Source organism: Ursus arctos, unplaced genomic scaffold (assembly GCF_023065955.2).
Source record: "Ursus arctos isolate Adak ecotype North America unplaced genomic scaffold, UrsArc2.0 scaffold_3, whole genome shotgun sequence".
In the NCBI taxonomy this organism is placed as follows: Eukaryota; Metazoa; Chordata; class Mammalia; order Carnivora; family Ursidae; genus Ursus; species Ursus arctos.
In genome coordinates, this window is record NW_026622985.1 from 41,756,744 (window position 1) to 41,770,041 (window position 13,298).

General features: G+C 36.4%; 1 protein-coding gene across 1 annotated transcript in view; it reads right to left on the minus strand.

Annotated features, from left to right (window-relative positions):
* The window catches only part of THSD7A (thrombospondin type 1 domain containing 7A), a 426,859-nt gene that overhangs the window by 197,127 nt on the left and 216,434 nt on the right, over positions 1 to 13,298 (minus strand). Inside the window, exons 3-4 of the mRNA XM_026506586.4 lie at positions 9,238 to 9,486; positions 6,144 to 6,325 (exon numbers count right to left, since the gene is read on the minus strand). Coding sequence (XP_026362371.2) covers positions 6,144 to 6,325; positions 9,238 to 9,486 — 431 coding nt within the window. The remainder of the gene's footprint in view (positions 1 to 6,143; positions 6,326 to 9,237; positions 9,487 to 13,298) is intronic.

A 13,298-nucleotide genomic window follows, 5' to 3' on the forward strand; every position in this document is an offset into this window, starting at 1 on the left:
TAATCTACCCATTTATTTATTTCCAGTAAAAGCACTTTTTCAGTTCTAGAACTTTTTTTTTCTTTCTTTTTTTTTTTAATCTGGTCCTTTTTGATTGAGACTCATTATATTTAATGTTTTAATTCTTCCCTTTACATCTTTAGTAAGTTCTAGCATTTATCTTTTATGGTCTCTAACTGCTATTTCCAATATTTCCAACATTGTGAGTATAATCTTAATGTTTGTTAGATATTTTAAATCCTGTTTAAAATGGATTATTTTTCCTCATGTAGTTTGCAGTTTTGATGGTACAGTTTATCTGGGGAAATGCTGTGGCTCACTTTAAGGTATTCCCATCTTCAGAGTTTTTGCTTTTCCTTATGTCAGGCAATCCGGTAGTACCACTGATGCCATTTCTTGCATTAATTTCTCAGCTTTGTGGTCTTTGGACTCATGCAAGTACCATCAATTTGAAACTTAACTAACAAGTACTGAGTACAGGCCCATAGCTGAATTCCTAGGAGACGTTTGTTCAGACTGATGTTGAGGCTGACCTGCTTCCTTGTTCTTATTCTCTATAGGTAAATTGAGTTTCTCTACTCATTTGTTGGTGCGATAACCCTTTATGATTGATGAAATAAAGCAGTATTTCTGCTTGTATTCTTTTTTTGGCTAAAAGTTTCACATCATACGCCTTATCGGCGTCATTCCCCCTAAATCCCCGTAATGTGTAACCCTCCCGCGTATGTACCATTACTGACTGAGGGCGACCACGGAAAGCTCAACCTTCTTGGTTTGTTTTGGGAAATCATTTAGTTAATCAAGACCTCAGTTCTGCACTTAAAAGCATTTAAAATAATACTGTATCCTGCCTGTCTAGATGTTTTGTAAGGGATGATTTTCAGCTATTCTAATCCGCCATATTACTGGAAATGGAACAGAAGAATCATTTAATAGGTATTTTTAGGCAAATAAAGTTAAATAATGCACATAAGGACACCAGGCCAAGCAGAAATGAAAATGAGGTTTCCTGATTATCTGTCTAGGGTTCTTTTGAAAGTAGCTTCAAGATGAAAATTCAAAAGAGGTTTTTAAGCTATTAGGTAAATAGAAAAGAGAAATAAGATATATAAAACACGTTCTCTTAAATGAGTGGACGAACTGAAGCATAGTGCCTGAATTTTGACTTTCCTCATTTGATCTAACAACTAGATCATGTTTCCTTTATTCAAAGTCAGAGGTGTGAATAATTGTTTATTCAGGTGTTTGTGAATATAGCCCCCTGCTGAAATAAATAATTTTTAAAATGCATTTGAAATGTTTAAGCATTTTACAAAGGGGAGAATAAACATGTCAAACAACAAACGTTTGTTAAATGTCGACTAAGTCAAAGGTATTATAAGGCCTTTTTCATGTCTGCATGGCTTCCAAACTATCTCATTTTATATATATATATATATATTTTTGATTGTTTTTTTGGTTGAATACTTCTTGATATCTCATTAGTAAGCTCTTGCTCTACTAAAAATTCTAAGTTACCTTGAGGGTAGACCACTGACCAGCTTAATCTAATTCCCAGCATGTTAAATTTTTATTAGCTCCTTTCCCAGCAGCTGACACCTCTTGGCATCTCACTTTCTGTTTTGTAATCTACTCATCACAAATTTCATAGGGTTAACAGTCTTTCTCTCCTACAAAATATCCTGAGAAGTAATTTCCAAGAAGTATCTGACTTTTTCAGGGATTTCCTATGTTTTAATTATTCTATAATTGTTATCACAGTGCTTTTTACATTCCACTGCATCCTTGCAGGCTGTCTCTAAAAGGTAGCCATGGTGTGATTTAGTTCCTTTCTCATTTACCTTATTAAGATTAGTAGAGCACAAACTGATATATTTAGAAATACAATAAATTATGAAAAGTGTTCATACTTTCATTAATTTATCTCAACAAAAGTGTTCATAACCAAATTTTATATATCTGTATATATAATTATGGTATCCTAGTGACATTTTTAAGTTGGTAAATTTAAAAATCTTTTTTGTTTTTCTGTAATTTACATCTAGATAATGATGCTGTAGAAAGTCAAGAAACAGGAAAGCACTTCTATCTCAGGGGTCAGCTTTGATACATTTCTAGAAAAGTAGAAAGTAAAAGTAAACCACTATCTTTCCTAGATGGTGTAAGGATTATCTCAGGAAATGTACAGAGAATCTCTGAACATATTTCTGATTGAAATGGCATGTAAAATGTTCTCACCTACCTGTTATTTCAAAAGTGATGGATAGGAAAGGTGCAGCACTAGACTTCGACGTACTCTGATATTTACTTTCTGAAATAACAGGGAAACAGCACCATAAGCATAGCCTTTTTTCCCCCCCAAAATAGCTTTGACTAAAGTGGGCTAGTTTGTGGAAACCATAGATAAACAACTGTAATTGTAAATAATCTGCATTCCACTTAGAAATGGTGACTATTTTATCTCCCTGTTTCTTTGCAGAACATGGAAAATAAGAACTCTTTCTTCATCTGTCTACCCATTCACAGTTCAACCATCCTTCCATCCATCTTTCCACTGATTGTCCAAACTTTCTGCTGGCTTATCTTCTTATATGTCATCATACAGCCTCATTATCCAGGCTGTTTTTCTTAACAATCTCAAATCCCACAGACCTTATCCAGATTTCAGTGCAGATTTTTTGATATGTTTTCTACAGAAGAATGTTCTAGTTTCCTAAAATATGTATCACAGAAAGTTTCATGGTGCTTTATAACCAACACTCTTGGTTCCCCTCATTTAAAAACATCAATCTGTATCAAAAGAATTTCTTGAATTACCATAGCTAAAATCTACTTTCATTTCACTTTGAGCTCTTTAAATAATCAATTCATGTTCATGCATCCAATGATCAGCAACATTTTCATCAGCTTTCTAGCTACTGCTAACCTCCCGATGGGCAAGGCCTCTTCCTGCCATATTCTGATAAGGGTAGATTTCATGCCAGCATAAGTTGAACATTCTTCACAGTCTGCTGGAATTCTGGTCAGCCAGCTGAACAGAAATTGTCCAGAGTTTTACTACTAATTCTTTTCAGTAGAAACTCCTCAAATCTTTCTTCTGAGGGAGTGGAAATTTTGTTCACCTGAACACTGTAGGGTAAAGGTTGTCAGGATTAGGAGGGATACCTATGGCCTGCAGCAGTCCATGAATAAAATGTGGACACTCTCCACTATCAAAGTAGATATATTATTCCTATTGCTAGCAGACACTATCACCAACTTAATAAATATTCTGATGATATAATTCAATTGGCATAGGTAGGATACTAAGTTGTAAATATAATACATAATACTTTGTGACTACTTTAATAATACATATTTTGATTTTCTGGTAATCAAATATTTTAGCTCCAGGGGGGAGAATTTTTATGGTGTGGTGTGAGTCTATTGAGAGTAGTGAATACACCAACGAATTAAGGGGTTTAACGTGGCCCTGTCCTTGTACTAACATGGTCATTACCACTCTTCTGTGTAATGTGATGTGCCAAGACAATAAAGGAATTTTATGTGAATTTAGTATCAGTATTTCTGTATCAGGAAATTTTATTTTGAGTTAAAGTATTTTATTTTGGGTTAAGGTATTTTTAATAGCTTGGTTACATGTTAAAACAAGACATTTATTCATAGAACACATAGTGAGAATCTATAAAAGCAACAGTGTAGACTTTGTTCTTCATATTAACTACAATATGAATTGTTCTTGGGGTAGGTTGTTCATGGTTACACAATCAGGATTACTTGAAATCAATGCCTTCTTATGAGGACTGATTGAAGAAGTTATTTTGAGAACTTTTCCTCTCTTTATAAAGTAAGCTTTCATTCTTTAGCATTTATTGAAGGAAAACAGAATGTGAACAATCCTCACAGCCCACTGCCTAATTATTCTCCATTCACACATATTTATGTCTTTACATGTCACCCTTGGGATGCTAGCATATTGAATAAGTTTCCCATTGGGAAATGTTAAGTGCTTCTGGGGGGAAATTCATATAGCCTCAGTTCTGAGGGAAAAAAGAGCTTCAATTTTTAGGGAGAATTAACTGTTTTTAAAAAGACTATATGGAGCTTATTAGTATTCTTGGTATTTGAAATGAAAGGACACAAATTCCTATATACTTATATGATAAATGGTAATTTTTGGCAAATCGATTATTTCCACATCCATGGATCTTTGCTTGGCATTTGCTTTAGTCCAACAGACACACCTTAACAATGATATTCTTTTTGTTTTCCTTTCATGCTGTAACTTTTATTTTTGGTGCTCTGCCATGCTTTGACGGTGACAGGGAAACTCTATGGCAAAATGATTTAAAAAAATAACCAGTTGCAATTCAGAATTCTGAAAGATCTTTTGAAAGTAATAACCCACAGGACATAATTGACATTCAGAAACTAAAATCTGATCCACCTCTAGCAATGAAATTATACTACTCTGAAAGGACTGCTATAATAAATCCACCTAAGAGTGTTAAAAATGTAGCCATTTAAATGGCCAAGAAAATATTAATGTACTAACATTACATGTTTTATGCTACTTCCTTACAACCTCAAGATACATTAGTAGTAAAATGTATCCCTAGGCTAGATTCCTAAATGAGCTGACATGCTACTACAAACAATTAAATTTTGCAAGTTGCAAATGCAGAACTTCAGTGTTTAATTTCCATGAATTGCTGGTCACTGGCACCGCTCATTTTGGGGGGAGGCAGAGGAGTCCTCTCATCTTTTACTTTTTTTTGAAACACCCATTTCTCTTGGTTCTTTCCCTTCTTTTCCAGTCCTCCATCAGATTTCTTCTCTGAATATTCTCATTTTTTGGGTCTTTATTCTTATTCTTTTCCCTTTCCAACCCACATATTTGCTGAAATACTACCGTATCCTATTTACAACTTGCCAAATACAACATACTCATCTTTCTTGGCAAGATTTCTCTTTTGTTTTTGCTTTTCTTTAACAGCGTGCTTTAATATACGCTGTCCCCTCTCCCTGGCGTAAACTTCCTCTTGCATTCCTGACCCACTTGCTGTATGGAATGTGTGTGTCATCACTCAGCTATAGGCCACTTCCTCTATGTTTCTGTTTCTATGATACCCCTACAGTTATTCTAAAACTCAAATTATAATGCATTCCATATTGTATTATAACTATATATTCTGTGCCCTCATGATAACCATGAGCACTTTCCTGACACAAAATTTGTACTGATATTTCCATCCTCACTACCTTACACAATTTTTGGAACTCTGTTGGCAACTAATAATTATTAAATGATCTAATAATAAGAGCCCTGCTATCCCTCAAATCTAGGGAAGGTAAGAAGGTCTGCTTATTACATTGTTTAAAAATATTCCTATTTATGCGGACTTAAGAGTAACTAATTGAATACACACTTGATCCAATAATGATTAGAATTTTAGAGCAATATTAATATACTAATACATACTTTAATCATTGGCTATGCTGGACCCACTTATCCTTTGGTACACTTACCAAGTCTGGTCCTCAAATTAAGATTTAGACTTAAAAAAGTTCTAAGATATGTCTGTCAGGTCAGAGGGTTTAATCAAAGGGTTTTTAAAAAACGTCATGCCTTTGAGTTAATTTTTTTTTTACTGTTATTGTATTCTACACTTATTCCGTATTTATTTCATTTAAATTCACATTGACAATTTCAGTCAGTACCATCCTTTTTTCAATATTTTTATTTTTCAACCATATTATAAACAGCAAAAGGGGCTGCTCTTTCACAAGCAGGGTTTACATCTAAGGAAACCCTGGACTTTAGAATATATATGAGCATCCTATGTGTATATTTATAAGATGCTTTATTCTATTTTTATAATTAATTACTCCTGCTAAATTTTGACTCAGAGCCTGCGGTCAGACTTGTCAGTAAATCAGAACTGACCAGAGACAGAATTGGATTAAGTTTTTTTACAACCAAAATTTAAATTACTGTTCACCGTAGTAAATATCAACCATGATGTGAACAGAATTATGGCTATTCATGTTCCAAATATCTCTATCACCTATAATCTATCTCCCTGCAAGGTGATTCCATGCTCAGTCTCCATGCATAAGTCCTTAAGAAGAAGACAGTTTACCTTCTTTGTCCTTGTGGGTGTTTAAGTGTGACAGGAGGTTTTCATTGGCCTGCACGCAGTATACCTCGCGTGTCTGGACCCCTCCCCCACAGAGGGCTGTCTGGTTGCCCCGCCTCTTGTCCTGCTGACTGAGCAAAGGGTCCACACGGCACTCGGTCCACTCCGTAGTTCTCCAGCCATACCTGAAGAAAGAAAATGCTGGTAGTGGCAACCATTTTTATTGAGTAAAACTTTGCTCTGCTTTTCCGATATTTTTTTTTTCTCAAGATTAATGTAAAAAACACTTTCCTCTCGAATCAACCATAGGCTACTACATCTGTGGTGTGGATTCAGTTTCAATTTCTTCCCCTTCGTCCTTAGCAGTGCTCCATTTAAAGAGGAGTTAAATTTAGGATGATCCTGTTTTAATTGCAATTACTGGAAGTTACTTATAAATATTTTATGAAAAGAGAGCATCATGCTGAAAACATAAAATTTTATGTTCAATTAAGCTGAACTCGGGCTTGCCCTTTCCTGATGCTTATAAACAAAGGAGGAGTGACTCTGGGAATGGAAAACATTCTAAATGATGATCAACCCAAACATTTGTTTTGCCTTTAATAAAATGCATGAAAATTGCTACTTCATACTGGATCAAAATTATAATTGTGTGTTAGGATTAAAAAATATAACATAACAATTCAGAGTTTTCTCTTTATTGTCAAGAATGACTGTTTTTCTGTAGCGCTGAGAATCCCTGATGAGTGCCTGATGAATGTTGAAAAGAGCTGACGTTTCTAATCAGTGGAACACAGGAAAGCCGATCTGCGGTTCTAAATTAAAGCTCCAATCAACATTATGATGTGAAAGAAATGTCGGGGGCTTGTCAGCCCAACACGTGCTTTAAGGAGATAGCCAGGGAACCATTTCCCCATGCCACTAAAGATAGAAAGTGATGGCATTTCTCCACCTCGAGGAAAATGGATATTCTAAAAGCACAAAGAAAATGGCTCATGTAGCACTCTGTGCTACTTTACCCAAGATGCTTCCTCAATAATCAGATTAACAGCCAACACAGGTACAAATGGATGTGCTAATGTTCATCTCAATTAGACAAAAAAGTTAAATGGGCCTTCAGATGTCTGATCTAGGTGCTTTGCTTTGCCAACGGTAGTTTCATGACAGTCAAACTGACCTTCATATCACATGGTTTTCATTTTTATAAGTGGCTGAACACAGGTGCAGGACTGGGGTATCAAGGAACAACGCCCTTGACATATGTTTATAAAGGAAGTACAGCATTCAAGTAAATTAAAAATGAAAAACAAAAAACAAAAACAAAGCCATGGATAATTAATGCCCTGAGTAAGAGGGTGGAGTGCGGGGCGGGGGGTGGCAAGGAAAGTCCAACCAAACAAGTCATTCATTAGAGGAGTTAAAATAAGAACTGTAGGGGCGCCTGGGTGGCACAGCGGTTAAAGCGTCTGCCTTCGGCTCAGGGCGTGATCCCGGCGTTCCGGGGTCGAGCCCCACATCAGGCTCCTCCGCTATGAGCCTGCTTCTTCCTCTCCCACTCCCCCTGCTTGTGTTCCCTCTCTTGCTGGCTGTCTATCTCTGTCAAATAAATAAATAAAATCTTTAAAAAAAATAAAAAATAAAATAAGAACTGTATTTTTTATAGAATGGAGTCTGAATGTAGGGCATCCTAGGATTACACTTTTCCTAATGTAAACTGGTCACACAGGCTAAGAAAGAAATGCTACCCTCCAAAGGGGGAGAGAAGAAAGAGATTCAGAGGATATATTTATTTTGTTAGTGATGTTTGAATATCTGAGAGCATAAAGAATAAAACACCCAGCCTGAAGCAAAAAAGGGAGATACTCAAAGGAGACAAAACACAGGAGATCGTGACAACTTCCTCAAGCCTATTATGTAGAGAGGAACACAGGGTCACTGGCACAAGCAGAGAAGTTAGGAAGGAAACTTCCTGCAGTTTTCAGTCACTTGTTACATCAGGAGAGAATGGATGATTCCAAAGTGCTGCGTAATTGAAGGTCTCATGTAAATCATCACTATCTTTGCTATTACTTGTTATTATTGTTTGAAGTGGTAGTAGTAGGATTAATTTTCCTCCTCACTGGCTAATGAAGTTCACATTGTATGCATGTTCTTTAAATGTTTGGAATATTCCAGAAAAGCTTTCAATGAAGCTTGGGCATGTCTCTGAGAAACTAAGATTCTCTAAGTTGTTTTATATTCTATATTCAGACTAAGCTCAAACGTATTTATTGCCAAGATAATTCACAGTAACGTTTTTGGAAATATTTTTTAAGGATAAAAAGAATTAGGATATACTGCTAAATATTTCAGAATCAGCCTTACTTCATCGGAATTCAATAAACATTTATTGGGCACTTGCTGTGTGCCAGGCCCTGTGATATATGCTAGTGATAAAAAACAAAACAAAACAAAACAAGGTTAATAAGCATAATCCTGTCCTCAAGGAGCTTCAAGTCTCATTGTTTGGTGTAGTATCTTACTCTACTCAACAGGATTTGTTATCTATAGTACTGAAATTTAAATAGGCCTTGCTTAATAAGCAACAGGAACCTATATTGTGAAAGTTTGTTTTACGTTATAGAATGGGGGTTGACAAACCATGACCCAAGAACCAAATCCAACCTGTCTGCTGTTTTTATAAATAATGGTTTACTGGAACAGATCCATTCATTTGTTTATATATGATCTCCTGTTCCAATGGTACTGTTGAGTCATTGCCACAGAGACACCTGTGGCCCATATCTTCCCCTTTACAGAAGAAATATCAATCTCTATTACAGAAAATACATAAACAGAGAATTGCTACTAAAAATCTAAGACTTCATGGAGATTTGGAAATATAGCCTGCTAAAGAAACGTTTATTCTGTAAAACCAGAATTCTTTAAGGACAGTGCTTGTAAAAACAGTATTTCATTTTTTTCCACTTAGAATTTGTAAAAATCCCTATTTCTCAGCATACTATTCAGTTAGCATCAACTGGATAAGTGAATGTGGGGAGACACACAATTTGGGGAGACGTCACAGCAGCAGAAGCTGCGGTCCTTATTTACTCACGTGGCACAGGGGGCAACTGCATCTCCTTGAGACACACAGGGTTCTTTTTCTTCAAGTTCTGGACACTCTTTCTCGCTGCCAATAGGAAACTGCCTAATGATCCGTGTCCTGACACGAGTGCCTTTGGGGGACGCCGCATCATGGCACGTTTTGGAACAAGGACTCCATTCTGACCACTCTGACACCTGGCACTCTTTGGTGATCACACAGGACTGGAAGGTCATCGGCAGCTTCTCTTGCTGGCAAAAGCTGCAAAAGAACATTGGTATTCTCATCACAGACTCATAAGCAGTTACGAACTTTGTCTTCTACACTCTAGAGTAAAATAAGCTTGGACATTTTTATTTCTACTTGGAGGTACAATTCCAATTTCATTGAAAATATATCAACATTTATGATGTGTAAAAGCAGTTAGACTCAAAGCTAACATTTGCATTTCCTCCTATTTTGTAAGAGTTGTTAAACTATTCATAGGAAAGAGAAAATAAAGGGACTAAGCAAAATTAACTGAAACTAACTTCATCATATTGTTCATTTCACTCATTCCAGATTTGTTTTAATTTAGAAAATGTGAAACCAAGAGCTATTAACATATAATTTTCATTGTTGAGTGATTTAAACAAACATGCTTGGCTAACTTAATACGATACTGTTTTAACTAGAAAATATAAGGTTAACATTATTTTTAATATCACTTGAAACTTTAGCTGCCACTTACAATGACAATATATGCTTATTCAAATAGATCAACTTTTCTAGTTCATATTTTAATATGCAATATACATATGGGTATCTTGAATATATCATAAACATTAGAAATATGTCTGTTTATGTATTAAAGAATACCAGTGAAGTACTTATGTTCAAACTTTTCTCTTTCTGCTCTTACTTGAATTAGAGGAATGTTGGATTCTAAACTAAAATGTATACATATGAAGATGATGTTATGAATGTCAATGACTACGGGCATATGCACTCTGAGTGGTTTTCCTGGAATTGGACGGCCTTGTGTTGATTCTTAGTTGAACTCTTGCCCATTCTCAATAACCAATGTTTACAAGACACAGGCAGCCTGTCGCCATGACAGAGCCATCTGTTCCAGTGGGAGAATGTACTGATAATTCTGTCTTGCCATTCAGGTGCTATATTTAACTATGGTAATTAACCATACGAGAGGCAGGTCCATTCTAATGCAACAACTCACATTCAATCTTCTTAATTCTACTGGCATGTGTACGAAAATTGCATTCCTAAGAGACAATTAGAGTTCAAAGCATCAAAGTCAATTTGTCTGAGTTGAGAGGTCTGGGAAGAAGAATCATCCGAGAATAGTGGTAAAAGCGCCCTGTGAGTCAGCTCTGTTTTTCTTACAGCAACAGAAAGGATCAAAACCCAATTTTTACTCAAATGGCATGTACTGGTTATTAATAATACATGAGGTACAACACTAACTATGAAGCAAAACTTCCTCTGTAGTAAGTTTTCATTCTTATACTTACGAGTTCATTCACAAAAATCAGACAAAATAATGACCAGATCATCACCTCTATAATGCCTCTCTTTATAAAATTCTCCATATTTTATTTCCTCTTAGATACATTTCTTATCTTTCATGAGATTGTCTTCATATAAACATGCATATATTGTCCTCTATGTAATACTTTCTAAGTTCATGTTCCATGTGCAGGCAGAGGGATTGACAATTTCTTTTAATCTTTTGTAGAGAATTTGACCATCAGCTAACTACCTCCAGTTAGTTACCCTGGTAATCCAAGTTAATTAGGTTACTACATCGTATTATTTATCACAAAATGGCCCCTTTGGATAAATTCTGCCTGCACTGGGGAAGCTACAAATATCTGGTAGAAAGCTACAGCTTTGGGCTTCCCTGAATGTGGCTACTCTTGGAACAGGGCTTGTTTTTATAGGGACCTTGCAGGCCATGACCATGGGGTTGCTTCAAGAGATACCTGCTTCTGTGGATTATGAGACTTTTAAGCCAGGGCAGCTCTTAGGCCTGTCTGATGTAGAACTTTTCTTCCATTTGAGCTGTGTTGCATGGATTTCTATGAGAATTCCCACCAGATGAGGAACGTCTGAAACTACGATCATGTCAAGTTCCTATTCTATATCCTTCCAAGCAGACTTGATGCCAAATGTGGCCTCGGGTAGTCATGTGTGTCTTGGGTATATGCAACCTAAGTTTAAAACCTCACTGGAGACTCCCAACAATCCTTTTATATATGTACCATTATTATTTCCATTTTATAGGGAAGGAGTCTCTGAAAGGTTAGGGAACATGTTCAAGATCATATAGCTAGTTAGCAGTAGACTGGAATTTGAACTTGGATTTTTAAAAATCAGAGCCCATTTTCTTAACCATTCTTCCTCCTTGTTCCAATTTAAACTGTAAATCTTGGTCTGTTAGGGCAAATGCGTTAGTTGAGGCCAATGCCAAAGTTACCGGCTAATTGTCAATCAACTAGTATTGCTAGTTCACTACCCCAGGGTTTGTACCATCCATGCACTTCGTAAATGTGCTGCTTGTCCTAAGGAGGAATTAGTGATTATGGAAAAGCCAAAACAAATATATTTCCTTGGTCGGTTAGTCACTATGGTCACTATGGTGAATTTTAAACAATGTATTAGAATTTGTCAGCTTAAGATAAAGACAATTTAGGGAGATATGAAAGAGAAGAGCCATTGGTTGGTGGGAGAAACACAGATTTTTCCTTGACCTCAATGTAAGGAGTTTGTGTTGTACAGTGGAAATAGGACTGGAATAAGCCTAGGTCAGATCAAGGGCAGTTACAATGATCTGGAAAAGCACTTCCTGTGGGTGAGAGCACCACTTCAAGACGTGCAGCAAAAAGGACATTATTTGTATTTTATATACATTTTGATAGTGAGGTAGAGGGTGGAATATTAAGGCACAAGATTGGAGGCGGGGAGACTATGATAATGATTATGATGATGTCATTGACATAATATAATGCACATATCAATAAATAGAATCATATATTGAGCGCTTACTATGTGCCAGGCAATGCTCAAGCAGAAAGGTATGATCATGAACATGAGATTAAGCTTCACTGAATGTCTACTATGAGCCATGTCCTGTGTTGAGTTTTACCTATAATATCTAATTGTAATCCTCACAACTACTCTGTAAGGTGGAAAGTCATTTGTTTGTTTATCTGTTTAAGATAAGGAAATGCAATCTAAATGTCTCCCCTACGTCTAGCAAATAACAGAACTGGGATTCCAACTAAATCTTTCTGCTTATGAGGTTTGTAAAGGTGCAACCAAGGTGATGGCAACAGGAATTAAAAGGAGGTACCAACTATAAGAAAAGACGACTTAGAAACCATGCAATCCAATGGACAGTTGAAAGGGTTAAAAGAGGAGGAGTCATTAAATAGCTTGGAAGTTTTTAACTTTGGCAAACTCGTGAGCAACACTGCATTTCTTTGAAATGGAATGAGAAGCAAGTTTCTGGCAGTTGATAAATGAGTTTAACATTAATGTCTTGATTTGATATGGACATATCCAGGACATATCCAACAGGCTAACAATCAGCAGGCAGATCCAGAATTAAAGGTCAGGGTTTAGTTGAAAGTTCTAGATGGCTTGTATACTTTTAATAATCATGAGCACATCAGAGTTGAAAGCCAAGGCAATAGGAGGGTCTGAAGGCTCACACCCTGGGTATGATTTAGGCCTTGGTAAACATTTTGTGAATGTTAGTGAGACTAAATAGGGTCAACTAAATGACCCGTGGTTACTAAATTTTCAGCTGCCATCCTGTACCAGTCTCTCCTTTATTCTGGCCAGGCAAAAAATTGACCCTAAGAGCTTAGGGGTACTACACATTTTGGTTCATCATGAGAACATGCGCCTCTCGGAAAGTCCAAGGCATGGGCTGTGCCTTTGCAAGGGTGGCTGGCAGAAGATGTGATGGTCACTGCGACAGTTTCCTTTTCCTTTACATGGCATGTTCAGGATAGCCCCGGTGACCAAGACTTAATGGAACAAAAGTCTGGCTTTGAGAAAGAAGCAGA